General features: G+C 42.1%; 1 protein-coding gene across 5 annotated transcripts in view; it reads right to left on the bottom strand.

Annotated features, from left to right (window-relative positions):
* The window catches only part of PDZD11 (PDZ domain containing 11), a 723,877-nt gene that overhangs the window by 68,870 nt on the left and 636,961 nt on the right, over nt 1-18,046 (bottom strand). For all 5 annotated transcript variants that reach the window (XM_044057429.1, XM_044057432.1, XM_044057428.1 and 2 more), the window contains one exon: nt 12,128-12,188. In XM_044057429.1, the coding sequence (XP_043913364.1) occupies nt 12,128-12,188 (61 nt within the window). The remainder of the gene's footprint in view (nt 1-12,127; nt 12,189-18,046) is intronic.

The following is an 18,046-nucleotide window of genomic DNA, read 5'->3' as shown; positions in this document are numbered from 1 at the left end:
TTTTTGATGGTGACGCCTAAGAGCTTAGGTTCATAGGTGCGTACACTAGGGCTAATGGCCCTGGAGCCTTTACAAGCCTAGCCCATAGAAGTGCCCTGGCATCATGCCTTAGTGCTGGATTCTACCTGAATGGGAGTGTTATTAAGGGACTGTATGAAGAAGAGTTTCATATTGTTGAAATGTGAGGATATGTTAAAATGTAAGGACATAATTTGATTTTGTCAAAAGGCTTCGCCCATTGGAAGTTACAGTGCAAAATGTCTGAGCTCCATTGGAGGGAATGAGTTACAGGATAAATACAGCTTTTGGTCAGAAAATTAGAATAAATATATTTTCGTAAAAGGGCAACAATTTCTTTGTGGAGCAGCTCCCCCAAAGGGAGCTTATCTGCCAGAAATTAAGCTCTTAGTTGATTACTGCTCCTATGAAGAAACAGATGCTTCTTCTTGAGATGGCAAGAAAGTACCAAACAAACTTCACTCTGCTGATTTCCACCTTTGAACAGAGTGAAGGTACTTGGGGGAGCTAGAGCTTTGTGAAGCCAATTGGTTTGTTTCCTATGCAGGGAAACAACTCATACAATGTAGCAGCTAATGCAGCAGTCGGAATGAGGAACACTGTAAGAACCTCGCTATAACAAGCTTGCTGTTGTAAGGACTTTGCATATTAATCTTACTGCTACACCATTAAAAATGTTCCTCTGTCACAGAGATTGGCTGTAAAGATGAAATCAATAAAAAAATAAAATAAAGTAACACATTTAAAACCTGTTAAATGCTTACTGAACACACAAAATGCCACAGGACACCTTTAAATAAATACACTTTTACAGCACTCACACTAACAAAGTCAGACTGAGTAGCTGTAAAACAGCTTGAGCTAGTTCATCAACTGCTCTAAACAGAGAGAGGTGAAAATGAACTTTACATAAAGCAGCTACTTAAAGAAAAAAGTGGGAAACCTTCAAAAAGTACAGTTTTGTACCTACCATAAATGTAGATGTTCGAGTGCTCATACAGCTGCAGTCATTTCAGATGGGTTATCCTGCCGTCAGGCGGGTCCTCGGTCGGACGAATTCCAAAGTCTAGGTCCGGCGTCGGTTGTCGTCGCTTCTTCCCTGACGTCAGTGCAGCAGGGGTATAAAAGAGGCAGCCAACGCCATTTTCTTCAGTTTTTCTTGCCCCAGATGTCAGGTGCCCCCAGAAGGCAGGCAAAACATAATGTTATGCAAACATGCAATATAGATAAATCAAAAAACAGTAGTTGCAAGCAGATACACCATAAAAGAATACCCCAAATAGGTTGTAGGATAGAGGTGATTGTCATAAGGCCTGCCCTAAGAGGGGACGGAGGGGGGGGGGGGTAACCTGGACTGCAGCTGTATGAGCACTCGAACATCTACATTTATGGTAGGTACAAAACTGTACTATGTTCATCGTGCATACAGCTGCAGTCATTACAGATGGGTAGAATCCCAAAGCTAAGTAAGGGTGGTAGGCACTAAGTGGAACTAGGAGGAGCGAGGATGCCCTGCAGGACTGCTGTGGTAAAGCCCGCTCTAGATTTTGAGTATAGTGGAAGGTGGTAGTGCTTGGAGAAAGTATGCACTGAGCTCCAAGTAGCTGCTTCCAAAATGTCCTTGGTAGGGTCCCCCCTGAGGAAAGCTGCAGAGGTAGCTGTGGCTCTAGTGGAGTGGGATCTGATGTATGCAGGCACAGATTTTCCATGAAATGAATAACAAAAGCGTATGCAGTGGGCTATCCATTTTGAAATTGTCCGTTTGGAAATAGCCTTTCCTTGAGCACCTGTAGCATAGGACACAAAGTTGCTCAGATTTCCTGAATGGTTTTGTTATGTCCAAGTAATAAAGAACTTGTCTGTGAATGTCCAAGGAATGTAATAGTCTCTCCCCTTTGTTCTGTGGATTTGGATAAAAGGTAGGTAAGTGGATAGTCTGATTCAAAGCTACACTGGATACTACCTTTGGCATGAAGATAGGGTTGGTTCGTAAGGAAACTCTGTCCTGATGGAAAATGATGAATGGTTGCACAGCCATGAGGGCCTGCAGTTCCGAAACCCTGCGTGCTGAGGTGATAGCCAGAAGGAAGGCTGTTTTCCATGACAAGTATTGTAGCTCTGCTGAAGAAGCTGGCTCAAAGGGAGGCAGGGTCAGCTTTTCCAATACGAAGTTGAGGTCCCAAGCTGGAACTAGTGGTTTCCTTGGGGGTTTTATATTTTTTGCCCCTCTGAGGAACTGCCTTAATAAAGGATGTGAGAATAAAGGAGGGTCTGTGTTGTATTGTGCAGAAATGGCTGAAGCATGGATCTTGATGGAGGAGAAGGAAAGGCCACTGTTTAACATCTCAGCTAGGTACTGTAAAATTTGAGGTATATTTATTACCCAAGGATTCTGGCCCTTTTCTTGATTCCAGGAATAAAATCGTTTCCATTTGGCGGAGTAGGCTTTTCTAGTAGAAGGTCTTCTGGCCTTCAAGATGACATCCTGCACCTCCTTGGAGAGGAGAGTCTGTTGGGAAATTAAGGTATTCTCCATGCAGCTAGATTTAGGGTTTTGAGCTGGCTGTGAAGGGTTTTGTAGTTGTGCTGGGACAACAGAAGAGGTACTAGAGGTAGGATCCATGGTGGGGAGTGTGTCAGGCTCTTTAGGAGCGGATACCAGTGTTGTCGTGGCCAGTCTGGACCAATGAGAATAATTTGTGGCCTCTCTGCTCTGGCTTTTAACAGAACTTTGGTCAGTAGAGGAAGAGGCGGGAAGGCATAAACTGTCAATGTTGTCCAATTGAAAGAGTGCGTCCACTTTCCAGGCCTGTGGATGATAGGTCCTTGAACAAAATTTTTTCAACTGGTAATTTCTGTGGGTAGCAAATAGATCTATGTCTGGCTGTCCCCATGCCCGAGTTATCTTTGAGAAAACTTGAGGATGCAACTTCCATTCGTGTGGATCTGTCATATTTCTGCTTAGGTTGTCTGCCAGTGTGTTTTCCTTTCCTGGCAGGAATTGTGCCTGTAGTTGAATTTGCAATTCCAGTGCTGTGTTCCATAGGGTCATGGCTTGCCTGCACAGGGGATATGAATGAGTTCCCCCTTGTTTGTTTATGTACCACATGACTGTGGTGTTGTCTGTCCTTATCAATAGCTGGCCTGGATGCAGTAGGTCTTTGAAGGTCATAAGAGCATTTTGCACAGCTAGCATCTCCTTTTGGTTGATGTGTAGGTGCTTCTCTTTTTGGGACCATTTTCCCTGAATGCACTGATCTGTCATGTGTGCTCCCCAGGCGTAGTCTGAGGCGTCCGTTGTGATGATTTGAGTTGCTTGAGGTACACAGAAAGGGAGACCTGTGTTTCTTTGGCATGCTTGAGCCCACCACAAAAATTCCTTTTGAAGGCATGGAATGAGTGGTATAATTGTTTTCAAGCTGTGGCTGTGTTGAGACCATAAGTTTTTTAGGTACCACTGTAGTTTCCTCATATGCAGCATTGCACATGGGATTAGTAGGATGCAAGATGCCATGAATCCCACAGCCTGCAGGACTTTCCTTGCAGTTAGTCTGGTGAAAGTTGCCATTTTGCTGAAGTATTGAGACAGTTGCCCTTGTTTGTCTGGCATGAGGAAGGCCACCTGGGTGGTTGTATTTAAGCTGGCACCCAGGAAAATTATCTGTTGAGAAGGTATTAGTTTTGATTTCTTTTTGTTCACTGTGTATCCCAGGAAGTTTAACAGTTTTATTACAAACGCCAGATGCTGCAATAGAATGTCCTTGCTGTCCGCTTGGATCAGGCAGTCGTCCAGATATGGGTAGATTTGTATTCCTTGTAGTCTGCAGAAGGCAATTACTGATGCCAGGCATTTCGTAAACACTCTGGGCGCAGTAGATAAGCCAAAGGGCAATGCAGAGAATTGGTAATGGGTTGAACCTGCAAGAAATCTGAGGTATCTTCTGCAATCTTGTCTGATAGGGACATGCAGGTATGCCCCCTTGAGGTCCAATGTTACCAGCCAAAACTCCTTGCCCAGCATGGGAAGAAGCTGCTGTAATGTGAGCATCTTGAATTTTGGCACCTGTAGATATGCGTTTAGGATGGATAGGTCTAAGATAGGTCTCCAATCTTTGTCTTTCCTTGGTACCAGGAACAGTCTGGAATAAAAACCTTGACCTTGTTCTTTTGCAGGTACCTCTTGAATCGCTTTCATATCCATGAGAGCGGAAATTTGTCTTTGTGCCTCTGCCCTTTGATTTTGTGGCAGGTTTGGCATGCTTCTCATTTTTGGAAGGGTGTGAAAGTGGAACCTGTAGCCTCTGTCTATAATGTCCAGAATCCATTTGTCTTTTGTAACAATATGCCAGTTTTTTTGAAAATAATGCCAGTTTTCCACCCAAAGGTGCTGCCATTTAAGCTTTGCTTGGTAGGCACAGGGGGAAGTCATTGTGTCTGTTTTCTAAATGACTGTGATCTATCTTCTCCACCTCTTGGGGTTGGTGCTTGCCACTGTCTTGCTCTGTAAGATCTTTGAGGTTGTCCTCTACCCCTTGGGCGTCTGTATCTGCCCCTTTGAGGTCTGTCCGTGGCTGGAAAGGACCAGTTTTTTGAAGGCCAGTTTCTGCTGAAGCGTGGAGGTTGTACCTGCAGGAAATCTTTCACTGTTTGCATAGATTTTGCTTTTTCCTCCATTTTCTTTAGTACCTCCTCAGCTTTAACACCAAACAATACATCTTTTTGAAGTGGTGCATCTAATAACTTTGCTTTGACATGGTCTGGTAAGGTTTGCTCTTTGAGCCAAGCATGTCTACGTATAACAGACCCCGTGACAGCAGCTCTACATGAGGCCTCTAAAGCATCAAAACCACACTGCAAGGTATGTTTACCACCTTGCTCTGCACCATGCAACAAATCCTGCAACTCTTTCAAATCTGGTTGTTCTGCTTGTGTCATTTTGCTTTTCAACTGAGATAACAAAAACTGTTGGTACTTTAACATATGGAATTGACAGTTTAATGCCCTCATGGTTACAGTGGCAGATGTATACACCTTTTTCCCCCACCTTTCTAATGCTCTGGAATCTCTCTCTGAAGGTAAAGGGTTTTTAGCAGTAGAGGCCTTTATTCCCTTGGGACCCTGTGAAATAGTTTCTGGGTCAGCAGTATGGCTTTTATAAAGGAACTGGTGGGAATCAGGAACCCGGTAATACCTGCCTGGTTTAACAGGGGCTGGAGGTAAAGAATCTGGATTAAAGCTGGCTTCTTTGTACACATCATCAAAAATATCTAAAACAGGAGGGATAGCTAGGGGCCTATGCTGGGGGAGCAGTAGAAATTCCCTGAGCCTTTTCTTGGAATCTGAGTAATCCTGGCCTTCCCAGTGAAAGTGTTCCCTCAATGTATGCAGGGTTTCCCCAAAAGAGTAATCCTCAGGGGGGGAGACCGAGGGAATGGACTCCTCAGCATCAGAGTCTTCGAAAGGGGAATAGGCACAATCCTGGTCCTCAGAATGTTCTGAGGTAATAGAAGCCTGGTCTGAGGAAGGGTAGTCTTCCTCCAATCTGGGTCTTTTGTCAGAGGGGGGTTGAGAACCCCTGATGAGAGTTATCAAATCCTCAGCCATTTTTAGCATCTGCTTTTTAGGCATGGGGCCTTGAGAGGAGGTCTGAGGACCCTGTTTTTTAGTTTTCATGGCTGCTTTAGATTTAGTGAAGGATTTAATAGAGAAGGTGGAAGGCCTGAAGACGCCTTCAGAAATGGTAGGCCTGACTAAATTTTGAGTTTCCCCGCCAAGAGTGGCGTCGGTATCTGCAGTAGGAATGGAGACCGAGGAGCCTGCGACCTCGGGTACTGAAGTCACCGGTAAAATCGTTTCATCGGTATTCAGGTGCTGTGTAGGCACCTCGCTGAGAACCGGAGAACCAGTAGTCGGCCTAAGCGTGATCTCAGTACTCGGTGCGGACCTCGGATGATGGTCCTTATCTTTGCGTCTTTTGCTTAAAACTGGTGTCGGTGTGTTCTGGTCAGGTTACTAAATTCTGTGGTTAATACAGTATTAGAGATGACACAAGAGACCAAGGCTCAAACTTCAGCAATTTTATTGTTAGCTTTTAACAATTAAGGTTTGTAACAAAAAAAACAATTGACTAGTCAATATGCAAATAAAAACCTATCACATTAATATGCAAAACCTAACCTATGACCTAACACATTAACAATTATAAAAACTGTTAAATCATGTACTTATGCAAAACCTAACCTATGACCTATCACATTAACAATTATAAAAACTGTTAAATCATGTACTTACAAGCATATGCAAAAAGAAAATCATCTTTGCCACTGATAGGGGGACTCCAAACCTATTCAGTACAGCTATCTGTTCAGTCAAGACAGGGCCGACACTGGCAGGCAATGCTGTATGCTCAGTTCAGGCTCTTGCTTCAATCAGATCCGGATACAAGCATATGCAAAAGAGAATCATCTTTGCCACTGATAGGGGACTCCAAACTTATTCAGTACAGCTATCTGTTCAGTCAAGACAGGGCCGACACTGGCAGGCAATGCTGTATGCTCAGTTCAGGCTCTTGCTTCAATCAGATCCGGATGATGATGAGTTCCAATCTATTACCAACCTCTGAGCCTTTTATAGGTTTGAGCATGGCATAGGGTCAATAGGTTCAATTGATTACACCTAGGCCATTAGGTAATCATTCAGCTGATGATATTTAGATCACCAGTTTATTCATGAGCTAATGAACTGTTTTTAAAACATTACAAATCATTTCCTGAGTTGTCAACAAGCCCGTAATGTCTAGTTTTATACATTACTTCCTCCTTTTAGAAAGCCGTTTGCCCACACACCTGTGGTATAGTTCCTCTTTGAAATCCCCTCTGTCTGGTAAACAACTTTTAAACTGGCAAACAACTCCAAAGGTTAACTAAAGTTCAGTTATGCCAGCATCAGTGTGCAAGGCTTGCCTTTGAAGCATAATTCTTTTAGATTTATAATATTAAGCAGCATATCATGTATTTATTCAATTAACAGCATATCAATCTAACATCAAGCACACCTACAAACACACAGCAGTTCAATGGCTTAGGGCATCAAAAATCAGGTAAACTGTGTGGATCCGTCACAGGCCACCCTTGCACTAAGCAATGATCGCTGTGTGCTTCTAATAATGTGCAAAATTGACAGCATCTTATTGTATTTTTCATAACCTTACAATAAATGCAGTAGGAAATTAAGCAGAACAACACTGAAACTATTGTGGTCAGCAATAAAGGGTGTAAAAGCAAGTTAAACCAGGCAGAAGCCTTTGGTGACCACATAAAAATATCATACCAATGTGAAACAGACATGTCTTGAATTTCATTTGCAATTTGAAGAATGGTACCTTTGTCTTTAATCATTTTAATTACAGTTTGATGCGCATCATGTAAAGTCTTATTCAGCAGGAGCAGTACAGCTTGCCCTTCCTGCTTAATTTGTTTAAAGTCCGGGTGGACTAGAGATGGCCATCTAAAAGTGTGCAATGGTTCTATGCTAGCATTTAATGTGATGTCCATCCATCTAGTCAATCTGATCAATTCCCCAGTACAAAAATCAATGATTGCATGTACATTACTTTTACAATGTGCTCCACTGTCTGTGATTGTTCCGTCACTCCAAGCCAGCTTACAGGAGGATACTACACAAGCTGTGGTATCATTGAGTTGATAAATGTCTGTCCCATTCACTATATATCTATGCCAAGCACATTCTCCAGTCCCATTATGTAAACATGGATGAGGCTTTCTTTAATCTACAAACAGTTCTGATGTATTCTGTGCTGGTCAAATTCCATGTCAAGGTGGGTTTGGTAGTCACTGCAAACAACGCTCTTCCCAGCTTCCAGTAGAAGTCATCAGAGTATTGTCTCGTAACCACCCCTGGATTGGGTAGTCTACTTTCACTGTCACCGTCTGTTGTTTGGTCAGCCCCTCTACATGAATCAAGGCAGTATATACAGCCAGTACATGCTGTTCGAGAGGGCTGTATCTAGTCTGTGCTCGGTCAGGATTTAGACCAAAATCCCAGTGGTCTTTTCTTTCCCACATCATTCTTTTGCCACAATCCCCAGGACATGACATTATTAGCAACAGTCACTTCCAAAATAAAAGGTTGCTGTGGGTCTATTGGACCCAGTCCCACACTTTGTTGCAAGGCTTTTTCGCCTCAAGGCCATCTGCTGTTTAGGACCCCACTGAAAGTCACATTTCTTTTAGTCACATAGTGAATAGGTCGTAAAACTTGCCCAAGGTGTGGTACAAATGCTCCAAAAGCCCATTGCTCCCAAAAAGGCTTGTGCCTGCTGTTTTGTTTTTGGGACTGCAATCTTTTGGATACTTTCTAAGGCCGATGCAGGTATTTCTCTTTTTGCTCCATTCCATATCATACCCAGGAATTTCACTGATGTTCCCTGCTGTGTTTTATCCCCATTTATTGCCCACCCTCGGCTCTGAAGGTGTTCAATCACTGTTTTCAATGCAATGTCCACATCCGGCTTTTCTCCTGTAATCAGGATGTCATCAATGTAATGGAATACAGTCACTTTATTTAACTGCAACTTAGCCAGATCTCTGGCCACCAGCCCATGGCAAAGGGTTGGGCTGTGTAGATATCCTTGTGGAAGTACCTGGAAGGTATATTGCCTCCCTCCCAGGTAAATGCAAATTGAGCTCTACTCTCTTCTGCTATAGGTATGGAGAAGAAAGCATTTGCTAAGTCCAAAACTGCATGGTACGCCCAGCAGAAGAAGAAAGTCTCTACAATGGTAACAATGTCCGCACTGCTGCAGTTAAAGGTGGAGCCACCTTATTCAAGCCCCGATAATCTACCGTCATACGCCAGGAACCATCAGGTTTTTTGACAGGCCACACCGGGCTATTGAATGGGCTCACAGTTGGTTCGAGTATGCCAACACGAAGTAATTCCTGGATTGTTTCAGTAATTTCTGAATGGCCCCCTGGAACACGATATTGTTTGATGTTGGTCACCACTTTTGGTGTGGGAATATGCAAAGGTTCCCACTTGGCATCACCTCGAACAACAGCCTTGACTGCATTGACTGAACAGTGCCGTACTCCAAATCTAAATGACCCTACTGTAGTTTCTAAGGTCCTACCCTTTGAACATCTATTCCTAAAATGTGTTCTGGTACAGGAGCTATCACTGCTACAATGGCACTAGGAATACCATCCCCAAAGGCTATTCTTACTTTGGTTTTGACACCTATCGTCTTTGCCCCCCCCATATCCATCAATCTCCACAGACTGTCCACGGAATTTACGGGGGTTGCTTGCAAAAATAGTTATTTCTGATCCAGTATCTACTAAAGCCATTACGTGTTGTGGTCCCCTCCAAAAATGGTAAGAGGCACGTAGGCCGGTCCCCAGGTGTAATGGCTCTAACTGTGCCTCTAGCTACTGGGGACCCGCCTTCTAGTCAATTTGCTTCCATTTTTTCCATTGGGGTTCTCCACCCCTTCTCTCCCCAATCTCTTTTATCAGTAAACTCTCCCCTCTGCCATTGTGCTAGCTCCTCATCAGTGGGGATGTCAGGATACAACTGATTCCACCCTTTCTTCCCTTCAGTGGTACTTCTGTTTGGGCTTTTTGCAGGGGTTTGTTTTCCTGAAAGATCTGATTCTCTTCCTTTCTGCTTCAGCTGGGGGTGAAATACTAAACAGGCACACTGGTGCATCTCTTTATCACTCAGTGACACCGCCTTTCCCCCTGTATCCCAGACCCGAAGAAACCAAGCCAAGAGGGACTCCTGTATTGCTTCAAAGAACAGCCATCCAGCTGCTCCCACTCCCTCTTTCACCTTCTTTCCCTTATCCTCCAATTTTAAACCTGATAAGGCCTTTGCCAGCTCCTCAGGGTCTACTGGGTTTACTGGTGAGGACTTTGGGGAAGGTGGAGGTGAAACCTGACTCAATGCCTTAGCAAGGGGGTCCCATTTCCCAAACAATGCTGGAAATTCAACATTTGCCCCTCCCTTACTTTTGGCATCTGCAGATTGTTTCTTATTTAACCCTACACCTAGGTGCTTAAATGGAAAAAACATATTGGCTGTTGTGACATATCTACCAAACCACAGACCTTGCCGACTACGCCAGCTGTTCTGGTCAGGTTACTAAATTCTGTGGTTAATACAGTATTAGAGATGACACAAGAGACCAAGGCTCAAACTTCAGCAATTTTATTGTTAGCTTTTAACAATTAAGGTTTGTAACAAAAAAAACAATTGACTAGTCAATATGCAAATAAAAACCTATCACATTAATATGCAAAACCTAACCTATGACCTAACACATTAACAATTATAAAAACTGTTAAATCATGTACTTATGCAAAACCTAACCTATGACCTATCACATTAACAATTATAAAAACTGTTAAATCATGTACTTACAAGCATATGCAAAAGAAAATCATCTTTGCCACTGATAGGGGACTCCAAACCTATTCAGTACAGCTATCTGTTCAGTCAAGACAGGGCCGACACTGGCAGGCAATGCTGTATGCTCAGTTCAGGCTCTTGCTTCAATCAGATCCGGATACAAGCATATGCAAAAGAGAATCATCTTTGCCACTGATAGGGGACTCCAAACCTATTCAGTACAGCTATCTGTTCAGTCAAGACAGGGCCGACACTGGCAGGCAATGCTGTATGCTCAGTTCAGGCTCTTGCTTCAATCAGATCCGGATGATGATGAGTTCCAATCTATTACCAACCTCTGAGCCTTTTATAGGTTTGAGCATGGCATAGGGTCAATAGGTTCAATTGATTACACCTAGGCCATTAGGTAATCATTCAGCTGATGATATTTAGATCACCAGTTTATTCATGAGCTAATGAACTGTTTTTAAAACATTACAAATCATTTCCTGAGTTGTCAACAAGCACCGTAATGCCGAGCTTCATACATTACTTCCTCCTTTTAGAAACCCGCCTGCCCACACGACTGTGGTATAGTTCCTCTTGAAATCCCCTCTGTCTGGTAAACAACTTTTAAACTGGCAAACAACTCCAAAGGTTAACTAAAGTTCAGTTATGCCAGCATCAGTGTGCAAGGCTTGCCTTTGAAGCATAATTCTTTTAGATTTATAATATTAAGCAGCATATCATGTATTTATTCAATTAACAGCATATCAATCTAACATCAAGCACACCTACAAACACACAGCAGTTCAATGGCTTAGGGCATCAAAAATCAGGTAAACTGTGTGGATCCGTCACACGGTGTATCCGATGACATGATATAATTAAAATTTTTGCCAAAATAATGAAGGGCGAACTCCGCCCGGCGCTTAATAGGGTGCTTGTTGAACCTAGCACAAAAAAGGCAGGCCAAGACGTTGTGGTGTGGGCCTAAGCAAGGTATACAGAAAGAGTGGAAATCCTTGTGCGGTATTTGCTTCCCACAAGAAATGCAATTATTAACTTTGTCTGACATCGGTCTGAGGCAAGAAAAGTTTCCCCAACGGGGTACTTAGCTTTAAAGAAGACTTCGGCTGAAATACTTTCGTAAATCTCAGGAGCTGGCCGTCCAGCACTTGCGAACTGCTTCTGCTTCGGGCACCGCGCGGCAAGAAAGACTGAAGAAAATGGCGTCGGCTGCCTCTTTTATACCCCTGCCGCACTGACGTCAGGGAAGAAGCGACGGCAACCGATGCCAGACCTAGACTTTGGAATTCGGCCGACCGAGGACCCGTCTGATGGCAGGATAACCCATCTGTAATGACTGCAGCTGTATGCACGATGAACATCAAATGGAAGAGGCAGCACTAAATGGATTATACTAAACAATACCAAAGGTTACCCTTGTAAAACACATGCACTTGCCAACTCAATATCCAGTTGCTATAGTGTATACTAAAAGGTCTGCATAAACAAATGGGACTGAAATAAACACAATTCATAGAATATTACTGCATATGTCTCAAGTACACATATGTAATGCAAATGTTCTAACAGTAACTTTTTTAAGAAGGCTTTAACTTCAAGTCCTTGTTCATGAATCATGTGAAGGGATCTTGTAGGTCATTTAAAAGGTTTCAGATCTGTCTAGACTTACTGTATGGGAAGTAGCGAACCCTCATAACAATATCTCTGGCTGTCTTCAGAATCTCCACAGCCTGAAAAAAAGAAAGAATTCTTAACTCATCCGATAGAACTAACCAATGAGTCCAGTGTCTTAAAAATATGCTAAATATCACTCAAAATTCAAATATTTTAAGTCCTAAAATACCAAATTCTATGTTGCTAAATACAATAGGAAATTACAAGAATGGTAGGTTTTTCTTTTCAAAAAGCAAATGCAATCCAGTCCCCAACAAGGCTACTCAATGTACTGTCAAGATAGTTGAATTTGTTTCCATACCTTTGTATTCTGCTATTTTTTTTTTCTTCTTAGTTGTATTTATTTGTCATCAGTTTCTGTGCACAACTGTTTCAGTCAGTGCTAAAACAGCTCACTGTCTTCTCCTTGTTGCTGTTGCCAGCACACTGGAATATCATTTTCTTCTCATCCAGTACTGATGTATGTGTTACTACTTTAACTGCTTTAGTTGTAATATTTCTTTTAAGGAACTTTGTTTAGTGTGTAGCATGTGTTATACTAAAATACATATGATGTAATTTTTTTTTTCATCAGAGTTAAGGCTCATTTTGGTATGGCCCTCTGATGCACTTAACTGAGAGAGATTCGTGGCTGATTAGATGCAAATACTGATAAATATTCAAGTATTGCCAATACTATTTTTGGTTTTATAACTAAAATGTCTAAAAGTATTTTCAAAATGCTAACAGGTACTTTGGATAATCCTTAAATGTAAGTACTAAAAATATACGCACCTTTTGTATAATGAATTTTAACTGTTTAAGTTAGTGAAATATCTAAGTAGTGACACTCAAGTCACCATCTTCCTTCAGAGAGCAGAGCCTGTGGTCACTTCATCGGACCTCTATATTGCAGGAGCTCTGCCACAAGGCCCTACTCCTACAGGTTTACTGAGACTTTTGTCATTGTACAATACCCTGTGGTCACTACATCTGACCTAGATACTGTAGGAGCTCAGCTACAAGGCCCTACTCCTACAGGTTTACTGAGAAATCTGTCACTGTATAGAGTAAGCTTATTTAACATGAAGAACCTTGCTGTGTATTAACTTTAATCAGTCAAATACATACCTGCTCTGGGTTCAGGCACCTAGGCAGCAAGATAATTCCCTGTGATACATTTGATTGGGGACGCATGGCTGAAATAAGTCAGCTGTAGAGAAATATGGCTGCTGTGAATTCGCCATGAGCAAAGAAAAAAAAAGGTGCCATGCCCACAACTTCAATAACCAAATGCACAGCGGAAAAAAAATGTCCATGGCCCCCAAAACGACATGAAATAGCAGGCGGCATGTCAGGAATCAGCAGCAGGCTGGTCAGTGGGCATGCCAGTAGCAGTAAAAATGCAGTGCACAATGGGCACTGCCTTCATAATTAGTGGTTGTGTACCACTACCCCATTCACAGTGTCTAGGGAACATTACCTAAAATGCATACTGAAGCATACATGTGACTACAGTAGTATGCAGTACTTGCTTCATGCTATAGCACACTTCTACATGTTGTAGTTACTTAAACATGTACTGTATATACTGAGCACAACAGTCATTACTACTTCTGTTTGTATACACTTGGTTATTAAAGCTGTGGGCATAGCAGTATGTGATTCTCTTTGCCCACACGGAATTCACAAAAGCCATATTTCCCTGCAGATGAATGTCACTTCAGCCATGTGTCCCCAACCAAGATTATCAAAGGAAAATGTCTTGCTGCCTAGGCTCCTGAACCCTTAGAGGATGATCAGTCAGAGAATCTGACATTGTGGCTGTGGTGGTACAGAACAGTAATATATATTTGATTATAATTGTTTGTTTTCCATCCTCAGGTCAAAGTATGACTTGAGAGAAATTAGTTTATAACCAGTACAAAGCAATTAAATAACAAAAGGGAAGAAAAGCTGTAAAAAGGAGTTATCACTGGTGATGAAAAATGGCTGACAAAATAATAAAACTTCACAAAGCTTTAATAAACATCCAGTAAGCTCGCTCATCTTCTAAGACTTCATTACACAGAATGAACAAAACACAAGCAAACTTTTAATCATAAACCATTAGTCACATGATGCAATTAGTGGTTAATTCTCTTATGCTTTCAAAAAACTTTAAAATTCCCTTTATCGCTGAGTCCAAGTGGATAACAAGCATCTAATTTAATCTGCCATAAATTGTCTTTCCAGTCTGTACTCTGAAAAGGTTGAGGTTTGAAATTGTTTTATGACTTCCAGGAACTGTAGCAGATCATAGCAAGGGTGTGTGTGTGTGTGTGATAAATCCTGACAGCTTCTAGCAATGGGGGTTGCATGGGAATCAGAAGTCAGATGATCAGATTATATGATGTCATTCTGTACAGAAATAATGTTTTATTATTAGAAGAGACTGAAGTCTTAGCAGCAGTCTGTTTCTTGGAACCTGACAGAGAAGGATCCCTAAACTACTTAATCTTGCCTTGCTCTATTAAGTAGGAACAGTAATTCTCTAGATCAGTCAGGAAAATATAGTGAGAATAGTTAAGAATTGTTTTTCTATAACTGTGTGAATCTTTCCAGCCGTTTTAATTTTTAATATTTCCTGTGATTGAAACTCTGCCATTTACTGTAAACAGATATTTCATACGTTCATGTTCTTTCATTATTTATTAAATATATTTGCACTTTTCATTGTGGCTGGTCCTTTAGAGAATATCTCAACCTTTAGGAGTACTTGTTTCATTGGTGACACTGTGGCCACTCCTGAAAGCCTGGCTGTTTGGTCAACATTACCATTTGCGTTAATATTAATTTCACTCAGTATAATTGGGTACCCTTGCAAGACTACAGCCTTAAGTAACTGGCTTTGTAGTGTCTGGTGGCAGTGATAACTCCCTTATAGTCTGGGCAGGAGGGGGCACAGACTTTCTTAGGGGTGTGTGTGTGCGAAAATCAAATCTCAAAAGCGCGTGTGTGTGTGGGTGTGTCAGCTACTTGGAGCAGGGACATGAAGCACTGGTTTCACAGAGGGTTGCTGGAGGACTTGGCTTGGACACTCAGCTGAGGACTTAACCCTACAGCAGTGCTAGTAGGGATGCCATATTGTGGTCCTGAAGGAAAGGAGATATAAACAAATCCAGACCCCAGGCGGACTGTGTTCCCTGTCTGCTCTTAAGGGAAATTGTGCTTGATGCAGACAGGGCTACATCTGGAAATACTGAACATATTCATTTGTATTCCAAGTGAACATCCCTCTCCAATGTCAGTGGTGAGGAGCCAGACTCCTTCATTACTGGCCCAGAGTAGGGATGTTACACCCTCCTTCTCTATAAATATCCAACTCCTAGCCCATGCTAATTCATTCTCTGTCACTGCCTCTAAGTGCCTACTTCTAAAAATTACCAAAAAAGAAAAAAAATGGCCTACTTCCTTCCTCACCTGGTACATTCCAAACACTAATTCAAGAAATTACATCCCAACTGGGAAGCAAATGCAATTATATCATCTCAGGTGACAAACAAACTTTAAGTCCATCTAGCATGACCTCAATTAAACTCTGCTCAGTTTCAAGCTTAAACTACTACTGCCGCAGCCAACATAACCAAACCTCATCACTAACGATCATTCCATTCTAAATGTAATCATCACTTTTACCCTCAGTCTAATTTCCTCCTTCTGTTAGTGACTACTGTAAAATAAGCTGCACAATACATACCATCACAACAAAAAATCACCTCAAATTACTCTCATTCAGACCCAAGACAGGCTCGGACATCAAAAAACATTGAAGCCTTTGCCATTACAGACTGACTTTTTATATTAAACCTAAACAACCCTAAACTTGCCAAAGAAGCCCTCACCAGTATACTTGGATACCTTCAGGGCACATTCTTCCCTTTAATTTCTTGACTCTATAAACAAAAAAGAAATCAGTGGCTAAATTGTGAACTGCAATCTCTTTAAACAACTACTGCCATCATATCCAAGTTCAACTCAGAAACCTCTCAAAACATGCAAAACCTCAATATAAATGCCATGCAAAACATCCTTAGCTAAATCACTAAAACAGTTCTGGAAAAACCTGATCATCTCATAGAGAGGGATATTCAAAATAACCTAACAGCAGCAACACTTGCATCATCTCCCTCAGACTTCATGTCCAGTTTCTCCAGCTTGCTCTTCCCTATCAAATAGCCATGCTTCTCCCAATCCCTCTCCCACAGATCCACATCTCTACATTCCTCAATTATACTTTATACAATTCAAAACAAGAAACTTAGTACCTCTTCTGCATGAAATAAAAATTGACAGCCTCCCATGACCTCTATCCCTGCTTCATATACCACTGCTGGAACTTCCTCGCACCTCCCTCAGTAGATCCCACACTGGATGCAGCAAGGTGCCATCAACTCCACTCTTGACTTAATTGATTGGCTGAGGGTGAGACAGAATTGTGCTGTCCTATTTCTCAGGACTCGTATACTCCTATTCGACTGCTGTTCCCATGGAACTCTTCTCCATATTGGCCTTCAAAGTTCTTCTTTGAATAATTACCGCCACCAAGATTTGCACATGTGATAGCTGCACTTGGGCCTTCTCCTGGGTTTCAGTGCCATCCTAGCTGCTGTAACTTACCCCCCCTTGGCTCCCAGCACCAGCCATGTTTTGGCCTGACCCTCCAGCGCCATCCATTTTCAAGGTAAGTTGATCTAGCAGGTCAGCTGTTATATGCTTCTTAGTAGCTTCTGAATTCTGTGGTCTTGGTCTATTTCTGGCTTGGCTAGTGACTTATAGACACTAGCCTAGAAAGGACACTCCCAAAAACCAGCTAGGCAGAAACTTCCATAAGCATGGAGCCTGAAAGGCAAATGAATAAATACCAAATGATTCTCATTGCGTCTGTGGAACCACAGGCACCCCAAGGGAAATTAAGTCCAAGGCCCAAGTACGGCAATAAGGCATAACTGGCTCTGGGATCCAAGTTAACACTAAGACCTTGCAAATCATTCTGTAATGGAGCCGAAGCCAGTGTTGACTGTACAGAACAAGCATAACACGATGGTAACAGGGTGTACCAGTTAGTAGCAGAATTATACTCCATTTTAATACAATTAACCTCAGTCTTGGTATGTCCCACGTATTGGGCACTGCAGCAGTCAAGCCTGGAAGAGACAAGGAATGACCAGCAGCTAAGAGATCAGTATGAGGTAAGAAATACTTAATCCTGAAGGTCTTACACATATCCTGAAGGTCTTGTGCATATGGAAACAAGATGATTTTATGAAAGCAGATAATCAGTCCCCATGTTTATGGCTGCAGTCCAGGATTATACCAAAATTACACACCTTAAGAACAAACTTAAGTTTGTTACCACCACAAATTATTAGAGTTTGGGAAGGTTGGGGCAGAAGATTCCCTCAAGTTAGCATGAAATGACATGGCCTAAGTTTCAGCCAATCAAAGCTAAGCCAAAAGTGTATTGAATCAAGGTGGTCAGTGGTGGTATGCACACCTGCCATACCTTCCTATGGGAAAGAATGGTAAAACGAAGAGTGCAACTGTAATACACTAAACTTCTCTCCCTAATGAGATCTCCCAATGGAAGCATATAAACTGTAAATAGTAACGGGCCTAAGACTGAGGTTGTGATACTTCACACTTGGGAGAGTAGGAAGAACAAGTATTAGTTTCAGAAGAAACCTTCCGAGCAAGGCCTGAGAGGCAAGATAATGAACCACTGTAAGACCATAGTACATACACCACAGCAGGTATGTAAATGCTTTATCAAAAAAGCCATGGTTTATGGTATCAAATGTTTGACAGCTCCAGGAGGGTCAGTACAGAACAGTACCATCATCCCTGTGCCATTATCACACTGGCTATATGAATAGGGGCAGTCTCAGTAATATGG

Source organism: Protopterus annectens, chromosome 15.part0 (genome assembly GCF_019279795.1).
Source record: "Protopterus annectens isolate FY-2018-M chromosome 15.part0, PAN1.0, whole genome shotgun sequence".
NCBI lineage: Eukaryota > Metazoa > Chordata > Ceratodontiformes > Protopteridae > Protopterus > Protopterus annectens.
The sequence above is the reverse complement of the archived record's forward strand: the minus strand, read 5'-3'. Positions and strand labels throughout refer to the sequence as shown.